The sequence below is a fragment of the Nothobranchius furzeri genome, chromosome 11, assembly GCF_043380555.1.
Source record: "Nothobranchius furzeri strain GRZ-AD chromosome 11, NfurGRZ-RIMD1, whole genome shotgun sequence".
NCBI classification, from domain to species: domain Eukaryota; kingdom Metazoa; phylum Chordata; class Actinopteri; order Cyprinodontiformes; family Nothobranchiidae; genus Nothobranchius; species Nothobranchius furzeri.
This window is the reverse complement of record NC_091751.1, coordinates 20,048,533-20,071,613: the sequence shown is the minus strand read 5'-3', so window position 1 is coordinate 20,071,613 and position 23,081 is coordinate 20,048,533. Positions and strand designations below refer to the sequence as shown.

Sequence of the window (23,081 nt, the reverse complement as noted above, 5' to 3'; positions counted from 1 at the left end):
CAGTACAAAGATATCAGTGCACCAACAACATGAGGATAGAGAACACATGGTAATAATTCATAGTGCATTTAGTGCCAACCACAGCCCCAGGTTGTGTCAAAAACACCCAAGTCCATTCTTGTGAGAGCACCATGTGAGCACCTGTGTGCGTACACACGCTTGTGTATGTAAGGTTTCTCTCTAGTAGTGTCCAGTAGTGGATGTAAGAGGCCGCAGACCTGCCCCCCACGACCCCATGGAGACACAAAACCATTTTACAAAATGAGCAGACTAATAAAAATATACCTAAAATTAAGTATGATCTCTTTTTATTTGCCAACAAATTTACTTTAACCAGAACTGCGACCCTACGTGGACAAAGCGGGTTCAGACAATGGATGGATGGATGGAATTCACAGAAACCTTCACAGCTCAAACGGTCGTTGCAAATTGTGAATCTCATGGTGAAGGACTCAACATAAAGACTTAGTATTGTCCGAAAATGATGTTTACACAAAAAGTGAGGGAAAAAAGTTCTGTTGATGCAGCCAATCAGTAAAATCAACAACGTAAAATAGCTCCAAACTGTGTTTTACAACAGATTTTCAATCACAGATCACATCATGATGACAAACTAGTATATTTGTGCACACATGCATCCTTTCAGCTCCACTTGCATTAATTATAAAACACATTAACCCATGAAGTTCTGGTCCCATCAAGTATCCCAGTAAACCAACAGGAACCTGTCTGCCTAACCAAAATGTTTTTATATTCGTCATAACTAAACTCAAATGTGCTTTCCTCGGTCTGACAAACATGTCAGGTGAGAAAGGGCAAACTCCCTCAGAGTTACGCTCACCTGACAGGTATGGATCAGTCACACTTACATTCATTCTGCAAGGAGGCGGTTTCTTAAATGGGAAACAAAAAGGGATTTTTGAGGACAGCAAACAAAACAAAGCCAATGCTTTGAGTTTCACCAAAAGAAATAGCCCCTTTTAAACAGCTACAAGACACGGTTTACATCAGAACACAGCGATTATTAGATAAGGCATTTGTTATAATGAAAAAAAATACACTTGTGAGACATTTCACTCCAAAAATATGCTAGCGTGGTGTGAAACATTTGGGAATTACAAGTGAAAACATTTAATACGGAAAATTGCACCTCTAGTAAAGCTACTAGAGCCCTGAGAAAACTATAGCAGCAGGCTGAAACTCACTTATCACTAACCACACCAAAAATCCTTCTCTCTTATGATTAAAACTAGAAAAGTACAGCTGGTTTTGGTTGTTTGAGTCATCCTACAGCACCAACTCCGACCTAGAGCGGTTCAAATGAAGGAGATGCGGGTTTTAAGCTGATACTAGAACAGGTAATTAAGAGATGCTCTGCTAGTCAGTTATGTAGAAGAAACCAAGCTTCCCAATGAAAAAGTCACAAGTAGAAAATATGTTGAAGAAAAGCTACATTTATGACTCTTATTGACACTAAATTTAACTATTGTTTATTTTCAATTGAAATCATTCATGACCATTATTTTGGTCATTTCCCAAGACCACACCAGTAGGAGTCTGCCATGCTCATTATTTGGAGAGGAAAAGTCAAATGGCCTCAACCAGTTGAGCTTCTTAACAAAATGTCTCACCCGACGACGTGTGTCACGTTTCTAAAAGGAAATCAATAAAAATAAAAACAGCCTAAGAAGATGAGACCAAACTGGAGTTACATGGCGTCTCTAACATGTCTTTAATGTTTGTGAGCAGCATCCTTCTCCAGATTACTTGGATGTCAATAAATCCCAACAAAGCAAATAAAAACACCCGTTTCCAGATTAACTGTCTTTCGGCCAGTGTTTTCAGAAACCACGTGTCCCAGTCAGCCTGTGACTAGGTCTGCGATACCTTCGTCCGGGTTGAGGACATAATTCTCCTCAACGAGAGACGGGCCAAGGGGTGAAGTAGCGTAATTATGATCGTCTTCAGATGGGGGCGGGGGGGAGTTGGGCGCAGGAGTGACGGTGACTGGAGACGTCAGCTCAGACTGAGGGCGTGAGGCACCATTCATCCCACAGCTGCTTTTAGCATCTTCTGCAGGAATACCCAGGATGTTGGCATGGAGACAAAGGAAGAAAACCAATGAGCAGCAGAAGTTTAAAGATCAACTGTACAGTAGTCCCTTGCCATAACACGGATCACCCTTTGAGGCCTCGCTGACGAGAAAAGAACAGAGCCGAACGCGACCAGTTTGAACGGTTTATGTATAAAAGGAGAAAATGTGCGCGGCTGAGAGGAAAAGCATTAAATGTGACCATCTGAAAAATCCACATCCAAGGTCTCTCCTGGTTCTAAACGATACAGCGGTAGCAGGAGAGGGGCGGAGCATTCCAACCGCGGCGCATCTGGTCGTTTTATGATTTTCATGGTGCTGCTATGGCCTTAATATAATCAGTGTTCGGTGTTCTAGCTGTGTTTCTGTGAGGAACAACATTCAGGCAGCTCACTTCAGTTCATTAGTTAAGGGAAAACTAATAAATACACGTGAAAACGATTAGTGCACTGAGAGTGTTTAAACAAGAGGCAAAAGTGTGAAGATGTTAATGCCCGTCTGAGAGAAGCGTAAATGGTAAATGACCTGTATTTGAGATAGCGCCTTCTAGAGTCCTGGAAGGTGTGTTACAACACAGTCATTCATCCATTCACATCTATTTTATATTGTATTTTATGTACATAAAGCGTGTACCGGCCTTAAAACATCTACAATTATTGTAAAAAATGAAGCTGGCTACTTCGAGGATTTCGTCTTCTGCAGGTTATTTTTGGAACGTGACCCCTGTGATAAACGAGGGACCACTGTACTCATACTTTTATACATTTGCAGTGGTCTCTTGCAAGTTGCACACTGGGGAAAAAAAAGCTCTGGTGCACCTGCTTCAGGAATTAGAAGTGAGCCAGAACAGAGCTGAGCTTCAGACGGCAGAATTTGGAGTTTTTTTTCCTGAAATTTGGACAACTTGCTTCTAACAGCTTGAGCAGATTGGCTAACAGCAACACGACTCTACCACTGACTCTGCTTTGCAACACTGATGTTTCATCACCACACATAACATATGCCTGAAAGAGTTCTGCTGTGTGGTGGAGTTCCTAATGCTAATGGTTAGCTTCTGCTAGCCAAGACCATTTCTGCTGTTTCCTGGATGCTAAACCAACAACAACCAACCCCGTCGCGAGTGAGTACGGGCGAGTCCATGAACGTTAAGTGATAGTGTGACGCAGGTCTGTCAGGCTGGTTTTAACCGAGCATTTCCTACCTATTTCTATTAGAAGCTACTGCAGGAGATAGGTGTAGGAGACTATTTATGTTTAACCTGCATGTTAAACTCGGAATGATTCATATTATAATCAGAAATATTAATTAAAAATGTTTTTTTGGTGAAGTTAACCTTTAAAAGCCAAACCCAAAAACAAACACTTGGATCAATATTCTATTTTATAATAATTACGAACTGCCCAGATTCACAGCTTTAACCTGTAGATCACATGATTATGGAACAGGACTCACCTGCAGTCGGCGTGTTAAAGTAAGGCTTAGCAGTCAAAGGGAAGAAGAACTCATTCCCAGGAGCAGCTGGGTTTACCAGACTGGCACCAACACCGCTGGCGGTCGCACATTCAGTGGGCAGGGTTTTTTCAGAGAGGAGGAATGCATCAACGGGTCCGTTAATGCTGATGATGTGGACCTGGAGGCTCTGAACAACAGCAAAGCAGAAACACTCATTTCTAAGAAACTTTAGGTTACTGTCGTAACCCCGGTTCTCTGAGTAACATGAGTGAGATGTCTCACTATGGGATACGCCACTCCGCGGATTCCTAAGAAGCACTTATCTCAATACGCCAATCCTGATTGGCCAGTGACCGTGATGTACGCGTCACCTGCTACTATAAGTAGCAAGCGTCCCAACGCACGCACCATTCAAGATAAACACCTCTTCTCGCTTCGCCCAGCAAGAAGGGTTGTCTGGTGAGACATCTCACTCATGTTACTCAGAGAACCGGGGTTACGACAGTAACCTAAAGTTCTCTTTCTTAACATTCGTTTCGATGTCTCACTATGGGATATGGAGACTCCCGTATTGCCAGACAGCTTATCCAGCGATCACCAACCTACAAGGATACGTCTTGGCCCGCCAAAGACCCCACACTCAGAATCGTGTGAGTCATTGCAGGGACCGAAACATCAAGCTTATAGAAGCGTGCAAATGCAAGTGGAGAAGCCCAACTTGCTGCAGCACAAATCTCCTGGATTGACAGCCCCCGAAAAAGGGCCCAAGAGGCAGACAGGCCCCTAGTAGAATGGGCCCTGAGCCCAACAGGTGCCTGAATGCCCTGACAGGAGTAAGCCATAGAAATAGCCTCCACAATCCAGTGGGAAAGCCGCTGCTTTGTGACGGGTTTCCCCTTACGAGGCCCACCCCATGACACAAAAAGCTGGTCCCCCCTGCGAAGGTTCTCCGTCCGATTCACATACTCCTTGAGCGCGCGAATCGGACACAGCTTGTGCCACCGCTCCTCCTCAGGAGAGGAGAAGGGTGGCGGGTAGAAAGCTGTGAGGATAATAGGAGAAAAGGAGCCCACAACCTTAGGCACAAAGGCAGGGTTGGGCTTCAGGGACACCTTCATGTCACCTGGTGCAAACTGGGTGCAGGATGGGTGCACAGAGAGAGCCTGTAAGTCACTAACTCGCTTTGCAGATACCAAAGCCAGGAGTAGCACCACCTTAAGAGACAGGATCTTAAGGTCCAGGCTGTCCATAGGTTCAAATGGAGGCCCGGAGAGGGCCGACAGCACCAAGGACAGATCCCATGAGGGCACCAGGGGTCGAGACACAGGGAGAAGCCTGCGCGCGCCCCTCATGAAGCTACACACCAGGGGGTGTCGACCTGCCAATTTCTTCCCAAAACCCAAGTGTCGGGCGGAAATGGTTGCTAGGTACACTTTAATGGTGGAGAAAGCCTTCTTCCCATCCAACAAGTCTTGCAGGAAAGACAGAATGACGTTCACCGGGCATTGGAAGGGGGAGACCTCCCTGCCCTGACACCAGGCTTCAAACACCTTCCATTTACAGTCATATAGGGACCTAGTGGAGGGGGCCCTAGCATTCTGAATGGTTCGAATGACTGCCTGGGGCAGCTCTGCTGACACTAGCCCGCACCCCTCAGGGGCCAGGCCCACAGGGCCAGCCGTTCTGGATGAGGGTGGAAGATCGAGCCTCCCGCTTGGGACACCAGGTCCCTGCGAAGCGGCAGTTTCCAAGGTTGGCCCTCCAGGAGTTGGAAAATGTCCGCCACCCAATGCATGGCTGGCCAGTATGGGGCCACCAGAATGAGAGTGTGGCGCTGGGTTCGTACCCTCAGCAAGGTGGGTGGTATCAGGGCCACTGGGGGAAAAGCGTAAAGCAGCCTCCGTGGCCAGTCGTGCGCCAGCGCGTCCACGCCGAGTGGAGCGTCTCGGTCGCACAGGGAGAAAAACAGTGGACACTGAGCATTCTCCTTGGAGGCAAAAAGATCCACTACGGCTGTGCCGAACCGGATCCAAATCTGTTCCAACACAGCTGGATGCAGGCTCCAATCCCCGTACAGGGGTGTCCCTCTGGACAACAGATCCGCCCCCCGATTCAGAACACCTGGGACATGGGTGGCTCTGATTGAGAGGAGATGCCTGCTGCACCATAGGATCAGTCTGCGTGCCAGCGTGTGTAACCGCATGGAGCGCAGCCCCCCCTGGTGGTTTATATAAGCCACAGTCGTGGTGTTGTCTGTTCTCACTAGGACATGATGGCCGGAGAGAAAAGGCAGGAAGCGCCTCGGGGCCAGAAAGACCGCGAGGAGTTCCAGATAATTTATGTGTGTCCCCCAGAGCTCTCTGCTCCACACACCCCTGACAGAGCGACCATCCAGGAGCCCCCCCCCAACCTGACAGGCTCGCATCTGTCGTGACCACTTTCCTCACGAGAACCAACCCCAAAGGCACCCCCTGTGCCAAGAGGGAGGGGTGACGCCAACAGCGGAGCGCCACGACGCACGCTGCAGAGACCGTCACCCTGCGCGCTCTGTGGCGCACTGGAGAGAGACCCAGAGAAGCCACCCAGCGTTGAGAATCTCTCATGTGTAGACGGCCGAGTGGTACCACTGAAATAGCCGACGCCATGAGACCCACAAGCCTGAGGCATAACGCAAACCGCACCGAACTGTGTAGGCGGAAGCGCGCCAGGCAGAGCGAGAGCGTGTTCACGCGCGGTGTCGAGAGACGGGCCGTGAACGCCCCTGAGTCCAGATTCAGACCTAGAAAGGTTATTGTCTGGGAGGGGAGTAAAGCGCTTTTCTGCCAGTTTATTCTGAAACCCAGACCACACAAGTGAGGGATCACAACCAGCGTGTTTGACGCTGCCTCCTCTCTGGATCGTGCCAGCAGGAGCCAGTCGTCTAAATACGTGGCCAGCCGAATGCCCCTCCCTCTCAGAGGGGCGATCGCTGCCTCCATACACCTGACAAACACCCTCGGGCTCAGCGAGAGGCCGAATGGGAGCACGGTGTATTCGTAACACACTCCCTGAAAGGCAAACCTCAGAAATTTCCTGTGTGGAGGGTACACGGGAATATGAAAGTATGCGTCCCTCAGGTCGATTGAGGTGAACCAGTTGCTCTGGTGAATCAGACGCAAAAGGGATGAGAGCGTGAGCATTTTGAATCCGTACTTTCTGAGGCATCGGTTCAGGGCCTTCAGATCCAGGATCGGGCGAATCCTGGTCCCTCCCCGTTTCGGGACCAGGAAGTACCTGGAGTAGAAACCGCTCTGAGACCGATCGGGAGGCACAATGCATATCGCTCCCTTCTCCAGCAGGGAGGAGATTTCTCCCTGAAGGATGTGAGCTGACGTCCCCTGGGCGTGGGAGAACACTACGCCGGAGAATCGAGGAGGAACTGAGGCGAATTGGAGCCTGTAACCCCTCGAAATAGTTCTCAGCACCCAATGTGAAGCAGAAACCGCTGTCCATTCCTCCATGTGAGTGGAGAGCGGTGACACAGCCGTGACACACGGAGCAGCAGCTCCCTCCAGAGGTTGTGGGGCAGCGGTGCTCGTGGCAACCACTGCGCATGCGCGGGGGCTTTGTGCTTTGACGGCCCAGGCGTACGGGACGACCCGTGGCTGGCGGGTAAGTCCGCCAGGGGCCGCCCCCGCCTGGTTCCGCTCATGGGTAACATTTTTATTGATTTTTGCTGCGCCCTTGACATTTCGTCTGGATGTGTCAGCGAACGTTTTAATGCTCCTTGAGCGTGACATGTTTGTGAAAAACAATGTGAGTGCTTGTGACGTGTGTTTTGAGCCGGCACAGCCGGCTGCACGTCCTGGCCCCACCCTGGACCGCTCGGGGACTCTGCCGGAGGGGTTCCGTGAGGGGGGGAGAAGGCACCATGGCAACATCGAACAGGAGGAGCTGGCGAACAGGGAACTGCCAGCAGCAGCGTCGGGAGGGAAAGAACTCCGTCAGGCTGCCCTCTTCTTCTTCCTCACCTGCTGACCGCCGGGTCGGGTGGGTTGTCCCGACGGCGGAGCGGCTTGGTTGCCGGATCTCTGAGGCCAAACTGGTCGAAGCGCTGAGCCCGAAGGAGCTGGTTGGACAGCTTGAGGCTTCGGGCGCTTTGGGATCCGGAACTGAGGATGGGCTCTGGCAGCTGCCTGAGGAAGGTTCGGCCGAGCCGGCAGCGCCGGTGAGGGCTTACGGGGAAGGCAGAGATGAAGGGCTTCATCCTCTTTCTTTTTGGCCTCACACCGTTGCTGCATTGATGCCAGGGCAGAGCCAAAAATACCTTCAGGCACGATTGGCATGTAAAAATTTCCTCCTTCTCTCTATCAGAGAGGTTGGTGAGGTTCAGCCATCGTGCACGTTCTTGAAGCACCATCATGCCCATAGCTTTAGCCGTAGCCTGGACCGCGCAGCGCTGCACACGCAGGCAGATGTCGGTCAGTACGGTGATTTCCCCCCACACCTCCGGGTCCGGCTTCGTATTCATGTCCTCACAGAGCTCGGCTTGGTACGCCGAGAGCATGGAGGAGACGTTCAAAGCTCGGACCGAGATGGCGGCAGCCTTGTACGCCCTCTCGTTCAGCGTCGACTGGAAGCGGTCCGCCTTCGCAGGGAGAGCGGGAGGCCTGGAGGAAGTTGCAGAGAGCCGTGGGTGCAGGTGTGCTGCAACCAGCGGTTCCATCAGCGGCATGCGAAACATGCCAGCCTTCTCCATCCCCTCGAAGTCCAGCGAGGAGGCTCCTTGGACAGGAGACCTGGAGCTGAAAGGGTGTTTGTCCCAGGAGGACCTCACTTCTTGGAGAAGCTCCGGGAAGGCGGGAAGGAGAGGCTTTGCCGCTCTTGTGGCCTGAGGCAGCTTCTTTCCCTCGTAGCGGGATCTGACAGCCTCAGTGACCACGGTGGGCCAAGGGATGTTGAGCCTGGTCGCAGCGCGTCGGCAGACTGACTGCATGTCCAGGTGGGTGGCCGGAGAAGCCGCTCCATCCCTGGGAGAGGACGGAAAGCTAGGCATGGAGGCCTGAGCGATGGGGAGAAAAACGTCGTCATCCTCGTCCTCCTCTGAAATGAGGAGTTCCGAGGTGTCCTCGTCGTCTCCGTAGTCCAACTCCAACACGTCCTCGGCGGGGTGGCTCGGACCGGCCAGTTCGAGCTGTGAGCCCCAGCTGAGTTCGGCACACGGTTCCGGCTCCGGGAGGACATGGTCGCTGGCGTCCCCAGGCGGTGGCCCAGGGGCCGGCAGGCAAGGGTCCTTCCCCGACAGGCTAGCTTGGCGCGCTAGCCACCAGCGAAGGCTCTTCAGGGTGAAGCAAGCGCAGCTCTCACATGACCCGGGGACTTCCAATGCCAGCTTGGCGTGTTCCAGCCCGAGGCAGCTCGAGCAGACCTTGTGCGGGTCTTTGCTTGAGATTTTGTTCCCACAGGTACAGAGGCGAGCTCCTGCGCCGTCGACTCCTCTGGTGGGAGGAGCGGCTTCCATGTTGGCTAACTGGTGTGTTAGCAAGAGAAAGAACAGATGCACTGGAGTGTGAAGCTGCTCGTTATGCCCCGAACCTATGGTGAAGGTCAGGACAGAAGGACGGTAAGTTAACGTTCGGCGACGGAGAGAATATTAGCTGGCTCCGTCTGTGAACAGTTGAGTTAACTTACCTTAGAGATAAGCGACCACCGAAGCGAGAAGAGGTGCTTGAATGGTGCGTGCGTTGGGACGCTTGCTACTTATAGTAGCAGGTGACGCGTACGTCACGGTCACTGGCCAATCAGGATTGGCGTATTGAGATAAGTGCTTCTGAGGAATCCGCGGAGTGGTGTATCCCATAGTGAGACATCGAAACGAATGTTAAGAAAGAGAACCACAGCAAACAGATTCAAAGTTTTTCATCAGAGTACCTCTTCTGGATGTGGCACCCGAACTTGAGTCTCTGCAGGAGCTCTGATCACGATCACAGTCTGCTCTTTCAAGCTTGGAAGCTGACTGACATCCTCGTAGGTCAGATAGGCAAACGTACAAAAACGTTAGGGGAAAAAACGATTCATTCTGATGTAGAAGTGCTTTTAAAACCAACTACACATTCATTTCCTCACGATGGATGCAGAAATGAAAGGTTCTGGGAGAGCGAAGGAACAAACAAAGGATATCTCCTGCTGTAAAACTCCTGACACTGATAGCCGATCTGTCTGGCACAACTTTTGATGAGCTCATCAAGTTTCTCCTCCTCTTTGATGAGAGCCGTCAGATCTCTTCTTTCATAAGCAATCAGTCTCTCGCCCCTGTGAACACATGAAGGGTTAGCAGCCAAACATTTAAACATTACATCTTTGGATTAACAACTAAAAAGTCAGAATTCAGAATGAGAGAAACATTTCAAAGCCCAATGATGAAAGCTACAAGAAGCTGCTAATATTATAGAAAGTGAGGTGTGTACCCATGTGTAAACATGGATTTCAGTATCTTTAAACTGACCAGGAGCGTTATGGATAAAAAGAACTCACGGTTCGGATCGTTTTTCAGATCAGCAGAAAGAGAGAAAAAGAAAAGACAAATTACTTTCACTTTATTTTGTAAAACACTTATTGCAACATTTTTCTGCTCAATTTGAAACTTGCTATACAAAATAGGAATTACAGAGACGCCTGATTGCTGATTAAATGTTAAAACAGCTTGCCATATACTTCTTTCCCTGCCAGTCCTGTTTTCACTCATTTCCTCACATTTCTGAAGAGCTGTTTATGTTTCTTTCCTCCTCTTTTACATATTGTCCCTAACAATTACATTATATTACATTACATTATATTATATTATATTACATTATATTATATTATAGGTCCTATCACATTAATGTAAGAAGTATTGCAGGCCGCCCCCTCCCTCCTTTCACAGAGATTGGAGGTACGTCCTTTACAATGTTCAGCAGGGTTCCCACTCTTTTCTTGAAATAATTTTCCAGGACTTTTCCAGGACATTTTCAAGACTTTTTCAGTGTACAAGTCAAGTTATCATAACTGCGGTTTGCCGATATCCCGATATATTTAGAAACAGATATGATATTGTACCTACCCACACCGTTATTTTGACAATATAGTTGTGGAAAGATTTTTGTCTTTCACAAGCCCACCTGCTTTCCTCTACTTACAATGCAACACAACTAAAACAGAAGTTATTCTCTACTTTAGTTCATACCAGAGGTGTGACATTGTGGCATCATCAAGTCATCTCCATGTCCTGTTTTTGTTCTGCTCAGCAACTGAACCAGGTTAATCCACTGTGCTGAATGAAATCGTCGTCGTCTTCCTCCGCTTATCCGGGTCTGGGTCGCGGGGGCAGCATCCCAACTAGGGAGCTCCAGACCGTCCTCTCCCCAGCCACCTCCACCAGGACCCCAAGGCGTTCCCGGACCAGATTGGAGATGCAACCTCTCCAACGTGTCCTGGGTCGACCCGGGGGCCTCCTGCCGGCAGGACATGCCCGAAACACCTCCCCAGGGAGGTGTCCAGGGGGCATCCTGACCAGATGCCCAAACCACCTCAACTGGCTCCTTTCGATCCGGAGGAGCAGCGGTTCTACTCAGAGTCCCTCCCGAATGTCCGAGCTCCTCACCCTATCTCTAAGGCTGAGCCCGGCCACCCTATGGAGGAAACTCATTTCGGTCGCTTGTATCCGCAATCTCGTTCTTTCGGTCATTACCCAAAGCTCATGACCATAGGTGAGGATTGGGACGTAGATTGACCATTAAATCGAGAGCCTGGCTTTCTGGCTCAGCTCCCTCTTCACCACGACAGATCGGCTCAACGTCCACAGCACTGCAGACGCCGAACCAACCCGCCTGTCGATCTCCCGATCCCTCCTACCCTCACTCGTGAACAAAACCCTGAAATACTTAAACTCCTCCACTTGAGGTAGGACCTCTCTCCCGACCCGGAGTTGGCAAGCCACCCTTTGCCGGTCGAGAACCATGGTCTCAGATTTGGAGGTGCTGATCCTCATCCCAGCCGCTTCACACTCGGCCACAAACCTACCTAGCAAGAGCTGAAGGTCAGAGCTGGATGAAGCTAGGAGGACCACATCATCCACAAAAAGCAAAGACAAGATTCTCCTGCCATCAAACTCGACACACTCCACACCACGGCTGCGCCTAGAAATTCTGTCCATAAAGGTAATGAACAGAACCAGTGACAAAGGGCAGCCCTGGCGGAGTCCAACCCTCACCGGGAACAGGTCCAACTTACTACCGGCTATGCGGACCAAACTCACGCTCCTCTGGTAAAGGGACTGAATGGTCCTTAACAGAAAGCCACCCACCTCATACTCCTGGAGCGTCCCCCACAGGGTGCCCCTGGGGACACGGTCATAAGCCTTCTCCAAATCCACAAAACACATGTGGATTGGTTGGGCAAACTCCCATGCCCCTCTATCACCCTTGCAAGGGTATAGAGCTGGTCCACAGTTCCACGGCCAGGACGAAAACCACATTGCTCCTCCTCAATCTGAGATTCGACTATCGATCGGACCCTCCTCTCCAGTACTTTTCCAGGGAGGCTGAGGAGTGTGATCCCCCTATAGTTGGAACACACCCTCTGGTCACCCTTCTAAAAGATGGGGGCCACCACCCCAGTCTGCCACTCCACAGGAACTGCCCCCGATGACCACGCAATGTTGCAGAGACATGTCAACCATGACAGTCCTACAACATCCATAGCCTTGAGATACCCAGGATGAATCTCATCCACCCCTGGGGCTCTGCCGCTGTGTAGTTGTTTGACTACCTCAGCAACTTCTGCCCCCGAGATTGGACAGTCCATCCCCATGTCTCCTGGCTCTGGTTCCTCCTCGGAATGCGCGTAGGTGGGATTGAGGAGCTCCTCAAAGTATTCCTTCCACCGTCTGACCATAGCCCCAGTTGACATCAGCAGCTCCCCATCCCCACTGTAAACAGTGTGAGCGAGTTGCTGTCTTCCTCTCCTGAGGCGTCGGACAGTTTGCCAGAACCTCTTTGGAGCCGATCGATAGTCTTTCTCCATGGCCTGACCAAACTCCTCCCACGCCCGAGATTTTGCCTTGGCAACTGCCACTGCTGCACCCCGCTTGGATATCCGGTACCTATCTGCTGCCTCCGGAGACCCACAGACCAGCCACGCCTTGTAGGCCTCCTTCTTCAGCCTGACGGCTCCCCGAACCTCTGGTGTCCACCAGCGGGTACGGGGGTTACCACCACAACTGGCACCGGCCACCTTGCGACCACAGCTAGCAACAGCCGCCTCAACAATCGCAGAGTGGAAGAAGGCCCGCTCGGAGTCAATGTCCCCCACTGCTCTCGGGACACGGTCAAAGCTCTGCCGGAGGTGGGAGTTGAAGACCGTCTTGACAGGGTCTTCTGCCAGGCGTTCCCAGCAGACCCTCACTATGCGTTTGGGTCTGCCAGGTCTACGCAGCATCTTCCCCTGCCATCTGATCCAACTCACCACCAGGTGGTGATCAGTTGACAGCTCCGCTCCTCTCTTCACTCGGGTATCCAAAACATACGGCCGTAGGTCAGATGATAAGACTACAAAGTCTATCATCGACTTGCGACCTAGGCTGCCCTGGTACCAAGTGTACCGATGGGCATCCTTATGTTCGAACATGGTGTTCTTTATGGCCAAACTGCGGCTTGCACAGAAGCCCAATAATGAAACACCACTTGAGTTCAGATCAGGCGGGCCGTCCCTCCCAATCACACCCCTCCAGGTCATGCTGTCATTGCCCAGGTGAGCATTGAAGTCCCCCAGCAGGACAATGGAGTCCCCTGATGGAGCACTATCTAGCACTCGTACCAGGGATTTCAAAAAGGGTGGGTACTCTGAACTGGTATTTAGCCCATAAGCGCAAACTACAGTCAGGACCTGTTCCCCGACCCGAAGGCACAGGGAAGCTACTAGGGCTGCAACAACGAATCGATAAATTCGATGAAAATCGATTACTAAAAGCGTTGGCAACGAATTGCGTCATCGATTCGTTGTGTTGCGCAACTCTTCCAAAAGCCCCCTCCCCTCCTGCCCGCCGTTGCGCGCAGACCGGTGGAGAGCCGGCAGGTGTTTGTAAGAGGAACATGGCAGAAGCAGCGAGACCCCAAAAAAGTAAAAACTTCTAAAGTTTGGGAGCATTTTCAGTTAAATCAGGCGAAGACATGCAACGTTTGTAGGTCAGACTTAGCATGGCACGGGGATACTACGGTGATGATGCAGCGTCTTAAACGCAAGCATGTCAGAATCATCAGCGAGGAAGGAGAGAGCTCTGTGTCCGGGTAAGTTAAAAACTTTTCAAAAGTGATTCACCCAAGCCCCGGATTATTACACAGGCTAGACATGCCCTAAGCTCGTAAAAAAAGTCTATAAAACTGTAAGCGCGACGCTATTAGATAGGCGGGGGGGGACTCGCGCCGCTGCGAACCGGTTCCGCCGTCACATTCCCGCAGAAACTGGTTGATCACACCGGGGCCAGACTACTAACATGTGGCTTTACAACCACAGTGTCCTCACAAGCGAAAACGCTTTTAAAAGGGAGGGAGGAGTCCTAACTGTTGCTGCAGGCGTGTTGTGTGCGTGTAGTTATATACTGGTTAACCCTTTGGTGCATGATGGTCACTACAGTGGACAGGTACTCAAAATTGTTATTTATTTGTTTTTGCTATTAAGCACAGCTGTTGAAGACTTTATTGTATTTGAGCCCCTCCATTTGGACTTCAGTAAGTCAAGCCAACATATTTCATGTTCAGAATGCACGTGGTCCACTAAGGTGGACCTGTAATAAATTATTTGTAAATTATAAAATTTTACAAAAAATATTTGTTGAAATTTGTTTCATTCACACTAGGGCTGCAACAAACGATTATTTGGATAATCGATTAATCGGATGGGGTCTCGACACGATTAATCGGATTAAATAGGGAAATTTTTAAAAACTGCTAGGGAAACTTTATTTCTCTCCTTCCTTCACTTTATTTAACACAACATTATTAGAAAACAGTTCAATAGCAGAAAAACAACATGCCATCACCTAAATTGTCTTATAAGGTGTATAGACAGATACCCTAAGCTACATCTATCTGTGACCTAAAATGCTTGGTCCAAGTTAAACAGCTTAAGGGCAATTCTCATCTGTTTTGTTTGATCTCATCAGTTGACATTTATTTTAAATGTAATTAAACATAGGCTGTGAATTAATCAAAATTGATCACTATTTCCAAAAATGACTGAAAAAATACCAAATAAAACAAAAGTAAATGAATGCCATCCTCCTTGCGATGATGCCCTGGGCAACTGCCATTAAGTCACATCAAGAAATGCTGCTGATCATTCCAATGATCCCAAATAGACTCACATTAGGCCACACGAAAGCAACTGAACCCAAAAATATATTAACCAGTATATAACTGCACTCTCACACAACACGCCTGCAGCAACAGTTAGGACTCCTCCCTCCCCTTTTAAAAGCGTTTTTGCTTCTGAGGACATTGTGGTTGTAAAACCACATGCTAGTAGTCTGGCCCCGGTGTGATCAACCAGTTTCTGCGGGAATGTGACGGCGGAACCAGGGCCAGATTAACACTTTGTTGTACCCTGGGCAACAATATTCAAGGGCTCCATCATCACGACCCGAGGATCACCATAATGTGGTCACATACAGAATATTTTACTGTAATATGCAGTAAATATTAGGGTTGTCACGGTATGAAAATTTAACCTCACGGTTATTGTGACCAAAATTATCACGGTTTTCGGTATTATCGCGGTATTTTTTAAACGGTGTTGCATATGTTCAGAAAGCATTGATGGTCCTGTTCTACACAAACTGAAATAGTTCTGAAAAGGTTTAACAGTGTTTATTAAACCTAAAATAACACAAAGCCTTAGCAAAAGTGCAACTTTTCACAAGTAAAGGAACAAATAGCTTATTTTTCTGGAACGTGTTACAGTAGTCAGTGCAGGTTTAAATTATACAAATCCAAACATTCAAAACATAAACAATATGTAAACAAATCAAAGAAACACCACTTGTTTTCTCATATACTTGTTTTCTTCATTATCAAAATGAAAATCTAAAACTCCAGTCCACACTTGACTTGAGCACTGTACAAGTCAACCTTAAAAAATATGTATTTAAAATAAATAGCCACTTTAAACAAATTACTAAAATAACTACTACACTATGTAATCAAATCCAAATGTTCAAGTATAAATGGCATTGAATAAGTAAACAAATCCATGACAAGGAACTAATTGTATATTTCTCTTCATCATCAACAAATAAGATGCTTCATCCAGCAACAGGGTGTCCGTGACACGGTTTAAATGCTGGCAGAGGACGCTGCAGCTGCAGTCTATAGTGACTCGTTGCATTCTCCCTCAGCCAAAAGTCCTCACGTCATACATTTCAGCTAAAATGCTAATGTTAACTTACCTTGCACTGGCTGTGGAGACGTGGGTGATCGTCACGCAGATGTGCCATGAGATTCGAAGTGTTGCTGCCTTCTGCAGACACTTGTTTCCTGCACGTTCTGCAAACGGGATAGCCGTCTTCTATTAACTGTCCCTCAGCATTTTTCAGAAATCCCAAATATGCCCATACTTCCGATTTAGTCTTCTTTGAGGGCTGATGGATGTCCTGGGCGCTGCCGTCTCCTCCTTCGGCCATTATTTCAGCTTCAAAGTTTTGGTGCCGTTGCAAATTAAAAAGTGCGTGTGCGCGCAGCGGGAACTTCAGCTGAAGCGACGGTGGCTGGTAAGGGTCATCGCGCCGAAACCGCGGCCACGGTAAACCCACCGAGATAATTTAGTTTTTTAAAAACTGGACGGTTATTTTTATTGTCAACTTTTTTACCGGGGTTTACCGCTATACCGGTTACCGTGACAACCCTAGTAAATATACTCAATACTTGAATGCCTGACAACACGTAACCTGCCCAGAGTAACCTTTGACCCACCTCATGTGGACTGACCAATGAGGAGAGGGTCTTAACTTGAGGCCCTCTCTTCATTGGTCAGTCTGCATGAGACTGACTCTCAACTGACATTCAAAGTCATAGGCAGCGAAGCGTCTCTGCAGTGCAAAAGCCCGGGTGGACAGTTTGTTTAATGTAGGGTGACCATATTTCCATTTCCAAACAAGAGGACAGGGGATCTGTGCCTATGACATCACACTATGGCAACGCCACACAAACCATGTTGGGACCCATTTTTTGTAAGAACTAAATTAATATCAGATTCTGCCAATAAAAGGGCTCTAAAACAATTCATATGTAAATATTTTGCATATTTAATGCAAAATCTCATTTTTCTGCTTTAGTGCTGCAACAAGGTTTTATTAATAATAAATTATTATACCTTTTGTTTTACTACAGCATTGGTAAGCTTCCTGTGCACAGATTATTAAGGATGCTTGTTTCAGCTGTGAGATTAGACGATAGGATCAATGAAAAAATAAGTTGTCACACACTCCATGGAAACTTTCAGAGAATCCACAAATAGTGGCTTTCAAATGGTTTTGTTACTTTTTGCAAGTTTAGAAAAGAAGCAGATGAGACAGCGTGTCTGATAATTTAGTTTTTCATCTGATAATATTAGAACATGTCAGTAATGTCTGAGGAGCTTTTATAAACACTGTTTAACTAACACTACTGGAGAGGGTATGAATTACACAGAGGCTTCTGGGGAGCCCGGTTATGGGGGGGGGGGGGGGGGCATTTTGCCTTGGCCCCCAAAATGTCTTGAAACGGCCCTGGGTGTGTGACTGAGTTTTGAAGGTGATCTGAATTGTATCAGATGTATAAATATGACATGTGTATAACTTATTGTTTTTTACTGGTAAAAACGTGTAGTGGAGATAAATCTACCTACATTTTACTTTTCAACACTTTGTTTTGTTTTCTTGTTTTTATTTAACTATTTTCCTGTCCTGTCTGTCTCTCATCTTCCTGCATCTCCTCATAATTCTCCAGAAAATCTGTTGCCTGGATTCTTACCTTTTCACCTCATCAGTTACTTTTGAGCAGATCAAAGGGATCTCCTGACCGCAAAGCGCAGAGCGCGTTTTCGATGCTGCATGAGGTGAAATCACCACAGCACAGGTGATGAGCTCCGCAGCAGAGCGCTTCAGGCACAAATAAGACAGAAAATAGAGAACATGTGCAGACAAGAACGATCGTGTGCTAATTATAGTTTTTTTGTTGCGCCACTTTGAGAATGGACCGTGCGCTGGAAGCAGCTGCCTGGATCGCTGCGCAAGAACGCGGAACCGGTTCGCAGCAGCGCAAGTCTGCAGGCTCTCCCTTGCGCTGATCTGCCGGCTCTCCCTCGCGCTGATCTGCCGGCTCTCCCTCGCGCTGATCTGCCGGCTCTCCCTCGCGCTGATCTGACTTGCTCTGGTCTGCGCGCAACGGCGGGCGGGAAGGGGGGGGGGGGCGCTTTTGGAAGAGTTGTGCGACACAACGAATCGATGACGCAATTCGTTGCCAACGCTTTTAGTAATCGATTTTCATCGAATTTATCGATTCGTTGTTGCAGCCCTAATTCACACCTAAAGATGAATGAAAAAAATTGTTAAAAAAATCATGGCTGAAGATTTCATAATTCATGCATCAAAGGGTTAATATATTTTTGGGTTCAGTTGCTTTCATGTGGCCTAATGTGAGTCTATTTGGGATCATTGGAATGATCAGCAGCATCTCTTGATGTGACTTTATGGCAGTTGCCCAGGGCATCATCACAAGGAGAATGGCATTCATTTACTTTTGTTTTATTTGGTATTTTTCAGTCATTTTTGGAAATAGTGATTAATTCACAGCCTATGTTTAATTTCATTTAAAAATTAGTTGTTTGACATCCCCAATTATAATAAATGTCTACAGATGAGATCAAACAAAACAGATGAGAATTGCCCTTAAAGAGCAAGTCACCCCCAAATAAACTTTTTTTTGCTGATAAACTAAATAAACGAGTGTCTAATCGTGCTGCAGACACGTGTCGTCAATAATTTGGCACTTCAGTGCATCTTAGTTAAAATTTAAATATTCTGCCTAAAACTGGCAGTGTTGTGCCGTTGTCAGGTAAAAACTCTGCACTGTATTTTAATTTAAATCTGCCACCGCTATTGGCTAAGAAGTATGCTATGATGTAAACTGGTACATTATGATGTCACAATGCTGTCGTGAGCCTGAGTGTGTGTGTATTTGTTAGCGGCTCCGCCCTCTCGGTCTGCCAGGCAACAGCATGTGTTGCATTTTTCAAACATGAAGCAGGAGTGGAGTTAGACTCTGGTAGGGGTTGACTTGCTCTTTAAGCTGTTTAACTTGGACCAAGCATTTTAGGTCACAGATAGATGTAGCTTAAGGTCTCTGTCTATACACCTTATAAGACAATTTAGGTGATGGCATGTTGGTTTTCTGCTATTGAACTGTTTTCTAATAATGTTGTGTTTAATAAAGTGAAGGAAGGAGAAAAATAACGTTTCCCTAGCAGTTTTAAAAAATGTCCCTATGTAATCCGATTAATCGATTAATCGTGTCGAGACCCCATCCGATTAATCGATTATCCAAATAATCGTTTGTTGCAGCCCTAGAAGCTACCCTCTCGTCCACTGGGGTAAACCCCAACACACAGGCAGAGAGTCTTGGGGCTAGCAAAAAGCCAGTTTTGAAAAGTTTTGAATTGGCACCGTCTTCCTGACATCACTCACTCCTGCCTATAAAGGACACAAAGACATATTTTGAAAGATTGTTACTGTTTATACAATAAATTAGGCCTACTTTTCAAACCTTAGCTCTTTCATATCTTTCATATTCTATGTATTATACTTACTGTACACACCACATTACACTTTACTGCTTATTCCACATAGTTGGATGTTAAACTGCATTTTGTTGTTCCAGTATTGGTCATTTTAGGTTAGTCCAGTCATCCAGAAACAAGATTCAGGATAGATGACTAGGCTAATATCTCCCGCTAACACCACAGACATATTGGACCTGAAAAATATTTTTTTCTACCTCAGAGATAAGTACTTGTAGTTGTTCGCTACCATTTTAGTCTGGACTGTACGTAACATTACTATGATAAATATATAGTTACCACTTAAAATCATTCTAGTTATTAATTTAGCCGTGTTGAATTCAATTTAATTACGTTAACAACTTTGTTCAATGACCATGCCAGTCCAGTTCTCACTGCCACCTGGCTGCGGTCTGTGTAGCTAGCTAAAAACAGTATGAACAGCTGAGGCTCTGTCCTCTGAGCACATACTTAGTATTTTGATAGAATCAAATTCATGACATTTTTATCATTCACCTATTTTTGTTTCTGCTGTTGGACGATAGAACAAGTATGAATTACTGAGTGGAGCGCGGGTCCGGTAGACTACCTGCTTTCCGTTGCTATCCCGAAGCTCTCCTCAAGTTCACTCGTCTCATCGCATGAGTGAAAAAAACAAAAGCTCTCCGCTGCTCCTTTGTCACTCAACAGAGAGAAGGAGAAAAACCTCTCGCTCTATAAACTGCGATAACGCAATACTCGCGAACCGAGTCGCTACTTTTGGCCCTTCTTTAGAGAAATAAATCTAGGGGTGAAAAATCTGTAAAGCTAGCCAAAAAGACAGTTGGAAAAACAGAAGTGGAACTGGAACTGAAGGGGATTATGCAATCTGATTGGTTGGAAGCGTCATGTGGGGCGCTGTGCCAGCTAGATGCAGAAATTAAAGGAGAAGCGCTACAGCCCAATATTGTCCAAAATGTTTAATCCATTTGTTTATCCACAAGGATGGAAAATTATTTTCCAGGACAACTCAAAAATTTCCAGGACATTTTGCAATTCCCCCCATTTTCCATGTGTTTTCCATGACTGGAAAATTGGACTATCATTTTCCAGGTTTTCCAGGACGCGTGGGAACCCTGTTCAGGTCCTCTTTTTAAATATTAAACGAGGTTCTTTGTGCTTCGGACATGAAGGTGTTTGGAGTTACCTTTACATGTTTCGACCGTCTGCGTTCTTCTTCAGAAGTGTCACAGGTGTTTGTGTGATGCGTCTTTATCAGCTGTTCTTCTGGTGGATGCGACCAACCCGGATCTGTCCGATCCGCTGGGTCGGCCACGCCCACCCCAGCTGGCTGGTGTTTGGAGAAGCGAATCCCAGGTGCGAGACAGCTGATACGCCCCCTCGCACCTGGAAGGACAGATACCGGTGTTGCGTGCGTCCATCCCGACGCAGACGGAGAAGTATAAATTAGGTTTTAGGGTGAAATTGGATGCAGGATTTACAATGGTCCCTCAGATCAACGCGGTTGTGAGGTCATGTTTCTTTCAGCTGTGCCGTTTAACGCGCCTGAAGCCAATTTTAAAATGTTTGCATTTGGAGTCTGTGACACGTCTTTATCACTTTTCACCTCAACTATGCAAACTAACTCCTAGTCTGGACCACTGCTTCGGACCTGAACCTGTTGCAGTGTGTGTAGAACACAGCTGCAAGATTTTTGACCAACACAGGCAGACATGGTCATGTGACACCAGTTATGGCGCATCTCCATTGGCTACCTGTGGCTTTTAGGGTCCAATTTAAAATTTAGCTTTTGGTCTGACACCTTCATATTTGGTGGACTTACTCACATCTTATGTGCCTGGGCGCTCGCTACGGTCAACTGACCACTTGCTACTTTGCACCGCCATTGCTCTCACTCTCATTACCAATCACTATTCTACAGTCATCATGCATTGGTGCCTCCAAGTCCTGATTGAAGACGTTTCTTTGATTTGGCTTTTAGATCGTGAGTCTCTTAAAAGAATGTTAACGTTTTTATTCTGTTCTTTGACTGATGTTTTTATCGGCTCTTATTATGTTTATGTTTATTCATTTAGCAGACGCTTTTATCCAACTCGACTTACAATTTATAACCTATAGGGCATGTTGTGATCTGTGGGGGAAACCAGAGCACCCGGAGGAAACCCACGCATGCATGGGGAGAACACGCAACTCCACGCAGAAAGGCCGCAGCCGAGTTTCGAACCTGCGACCTTCGCACAGCGAGGCAGCAGTGCTAACCACTGCGCCACCAAATCTGTATCATAATTTATGTGCCTGTTTTATGTAGTTGTTTGGGAAGCGTTCTGGTCAGCTCCCATGCTGTTTTTTAAAGTACCATGGAGATAAATTGGTATTGTATGGTAATGGTGATCCGTTGCACCCCTAAAACTGACAGATGTCGGACATGGAAGTTGTGTCAGTGCACACAAAGTAAAGCTTGCATTCATCACCAACTCATACTTACAACCACTGGATGTGGTTTTTGGATGTCTTTTTGACAAGTTTGATCCCTTCCAGCACGTTGGTGATGTCATACACACGTCTCTTGGACACGCGGAGCTCCTGGGCGACAAACTTTAAGTCCAATACCCCGTCAACTGACTGACTAAGCAGCTTCGTGAAACTCCTAGTCAGAAAACTCAAAGAGGTTTCTTGGGATCTTCTTGTGATCGGGTGATAGATGGGTATGAGCTTGGGAGGGATGCAATGCTGTGGTGCTGGAGAGACAAGTCTGGTATGAGATGATCAGTGGAAACAGAATATTTGTCCAAAAAATGTTTTTTTAAGCACGTATTCTAGTTTTTAATAGTAGAAATCAGCCTTACGTGTTTCTCCTGACTGATGCTCCGTGTTCTTCTTGGTTTTGCCCCTCTGGCCCACAGACTCCATGTCTCTGGAGGGCACCAGCTTCCACATGCAGCTTATCCTTTGCCTAACAGCACAAAGATTGACAACAAGGTGTTAAAAATTATCAGGACCTAGCATTCAAACTCTAAATCACTGATTGATATAAAATTAATGTTGCGTCATAACATTATAACTTAAGTCCGTCTGCATTTATTCACCTCTTATGAAGAAACTAACGTGAACTGTCTTCTCTGTTGCTTGTAGTTGTTTATTTTCGTCATAACCAGAAGCTAATACTCGTGTTTAGCTAGTGCAGGAAATCTGCCCGCGCGCCCATTCTTACACACGCACCTTAAAAAGTGTCTTTCAGAGCAGAATGAAATAATTTACGCTCAAGTTGCAGCTATTGCTCTTCCGACATTCAAACTTCGCATGAGGGCTTGCAGCATCTCACGTACGTAATGCACAAATATTCTTCTTCTTCGAGTTTTAATGGCGGGTGGCATCTTACTGCTAGGTGCATTTCCGCCACCTACTGTGCTGGAGTGTGAGTCGGAGTAAGAGCGAGAAAAAAATAAAAATAAAACTAAATTCTATTCAACAGACCACAGTGGTTTAGATACCGAACAACCAACTTATAATTCCTTTCTTCACCATTTAACAAATTCCTTACAGTCATCACTCCACCTCCTATGTCTCTTAATTTCTCCCTGAGTTGCCCTCTACTTCCCTCATATTTCATGCAGTCACAAAACATGTTCCACAAATATTCTCCGAGAACAGCTCGAGTACGTGTACAGTAACCGGATGTACGTCACTGGAGAAACAACACGGTTCTCTTTCAAAA

General features: G+C 47.2%; 2 protein-coding genes across 5 annotated transcripts; both read right to left on the bottom strand.

Annotated features, from left to right (window-relative positions):
• Positions 1–1,639: 1,639 nt before the first annotated feature.
• On the bottom strand, positions 1,640–22,725 carry e2f3 (E2F transcription factor 3). 4 transcript variants are annotated; one of them, XM_054736858.2, is made up of 8 exons: positions 22,586–22,725; positions 22,213–22,319; positions 21,852–22,104; positions 10,058–10,078; positions 9,704–9,835; positions 9,455–9,569; positions 3,545–3,731; positions 1,640–2,073 (listed from the first exon to the last, which is right to left on the bottom strand). In XM_054736858.2, exons 2-8 carry the CDS (start codon positions 22,301–22,303, stop codon positions 1,862–1,864), a joined length of 1,011 nt encoding a protein of 336 aa, XP_054592833.2. In that variant the 5' UTR covers positions 22,304–22,319; positions 22,586–22,725; the 3' UTR covers positions 1,640–1,861. The 4 variants fall into 4 exon arrangements, with proteins under 4 accessions (XP_054592833.2, XP_054592832.2, XP_054592835.2 ...); XM_054736857.2 differs by having other exon boundaries at positions 22,453–22,648; XM_054736860.2 differs by having other exon boundaries at positions 1,640–2,070; positions 22,453–22,648.
• LOC129159205 (uncharacterized) lies at positions 7,551–9,347 on the bottom strand. The gene is made up of 2 exons (XM_054736856.2): positions 9,215–9,347; positions 7,551–9,118 (listed from the first exon to the last, which is right to left on the bottom strand). The coding sequence occupies exon 2, from the start codon at positions 9,042–9,044 to the stop codon at positions 7,551–7,553; it is 1,494 nt and encodes a 497-aa protein (XP_054592831.2). The 5' UTR covers positions 9,045–9,118; positions 9,215–9,347.
• Positions 22,726–23,081: the final 356 nt, after the last annotated feature.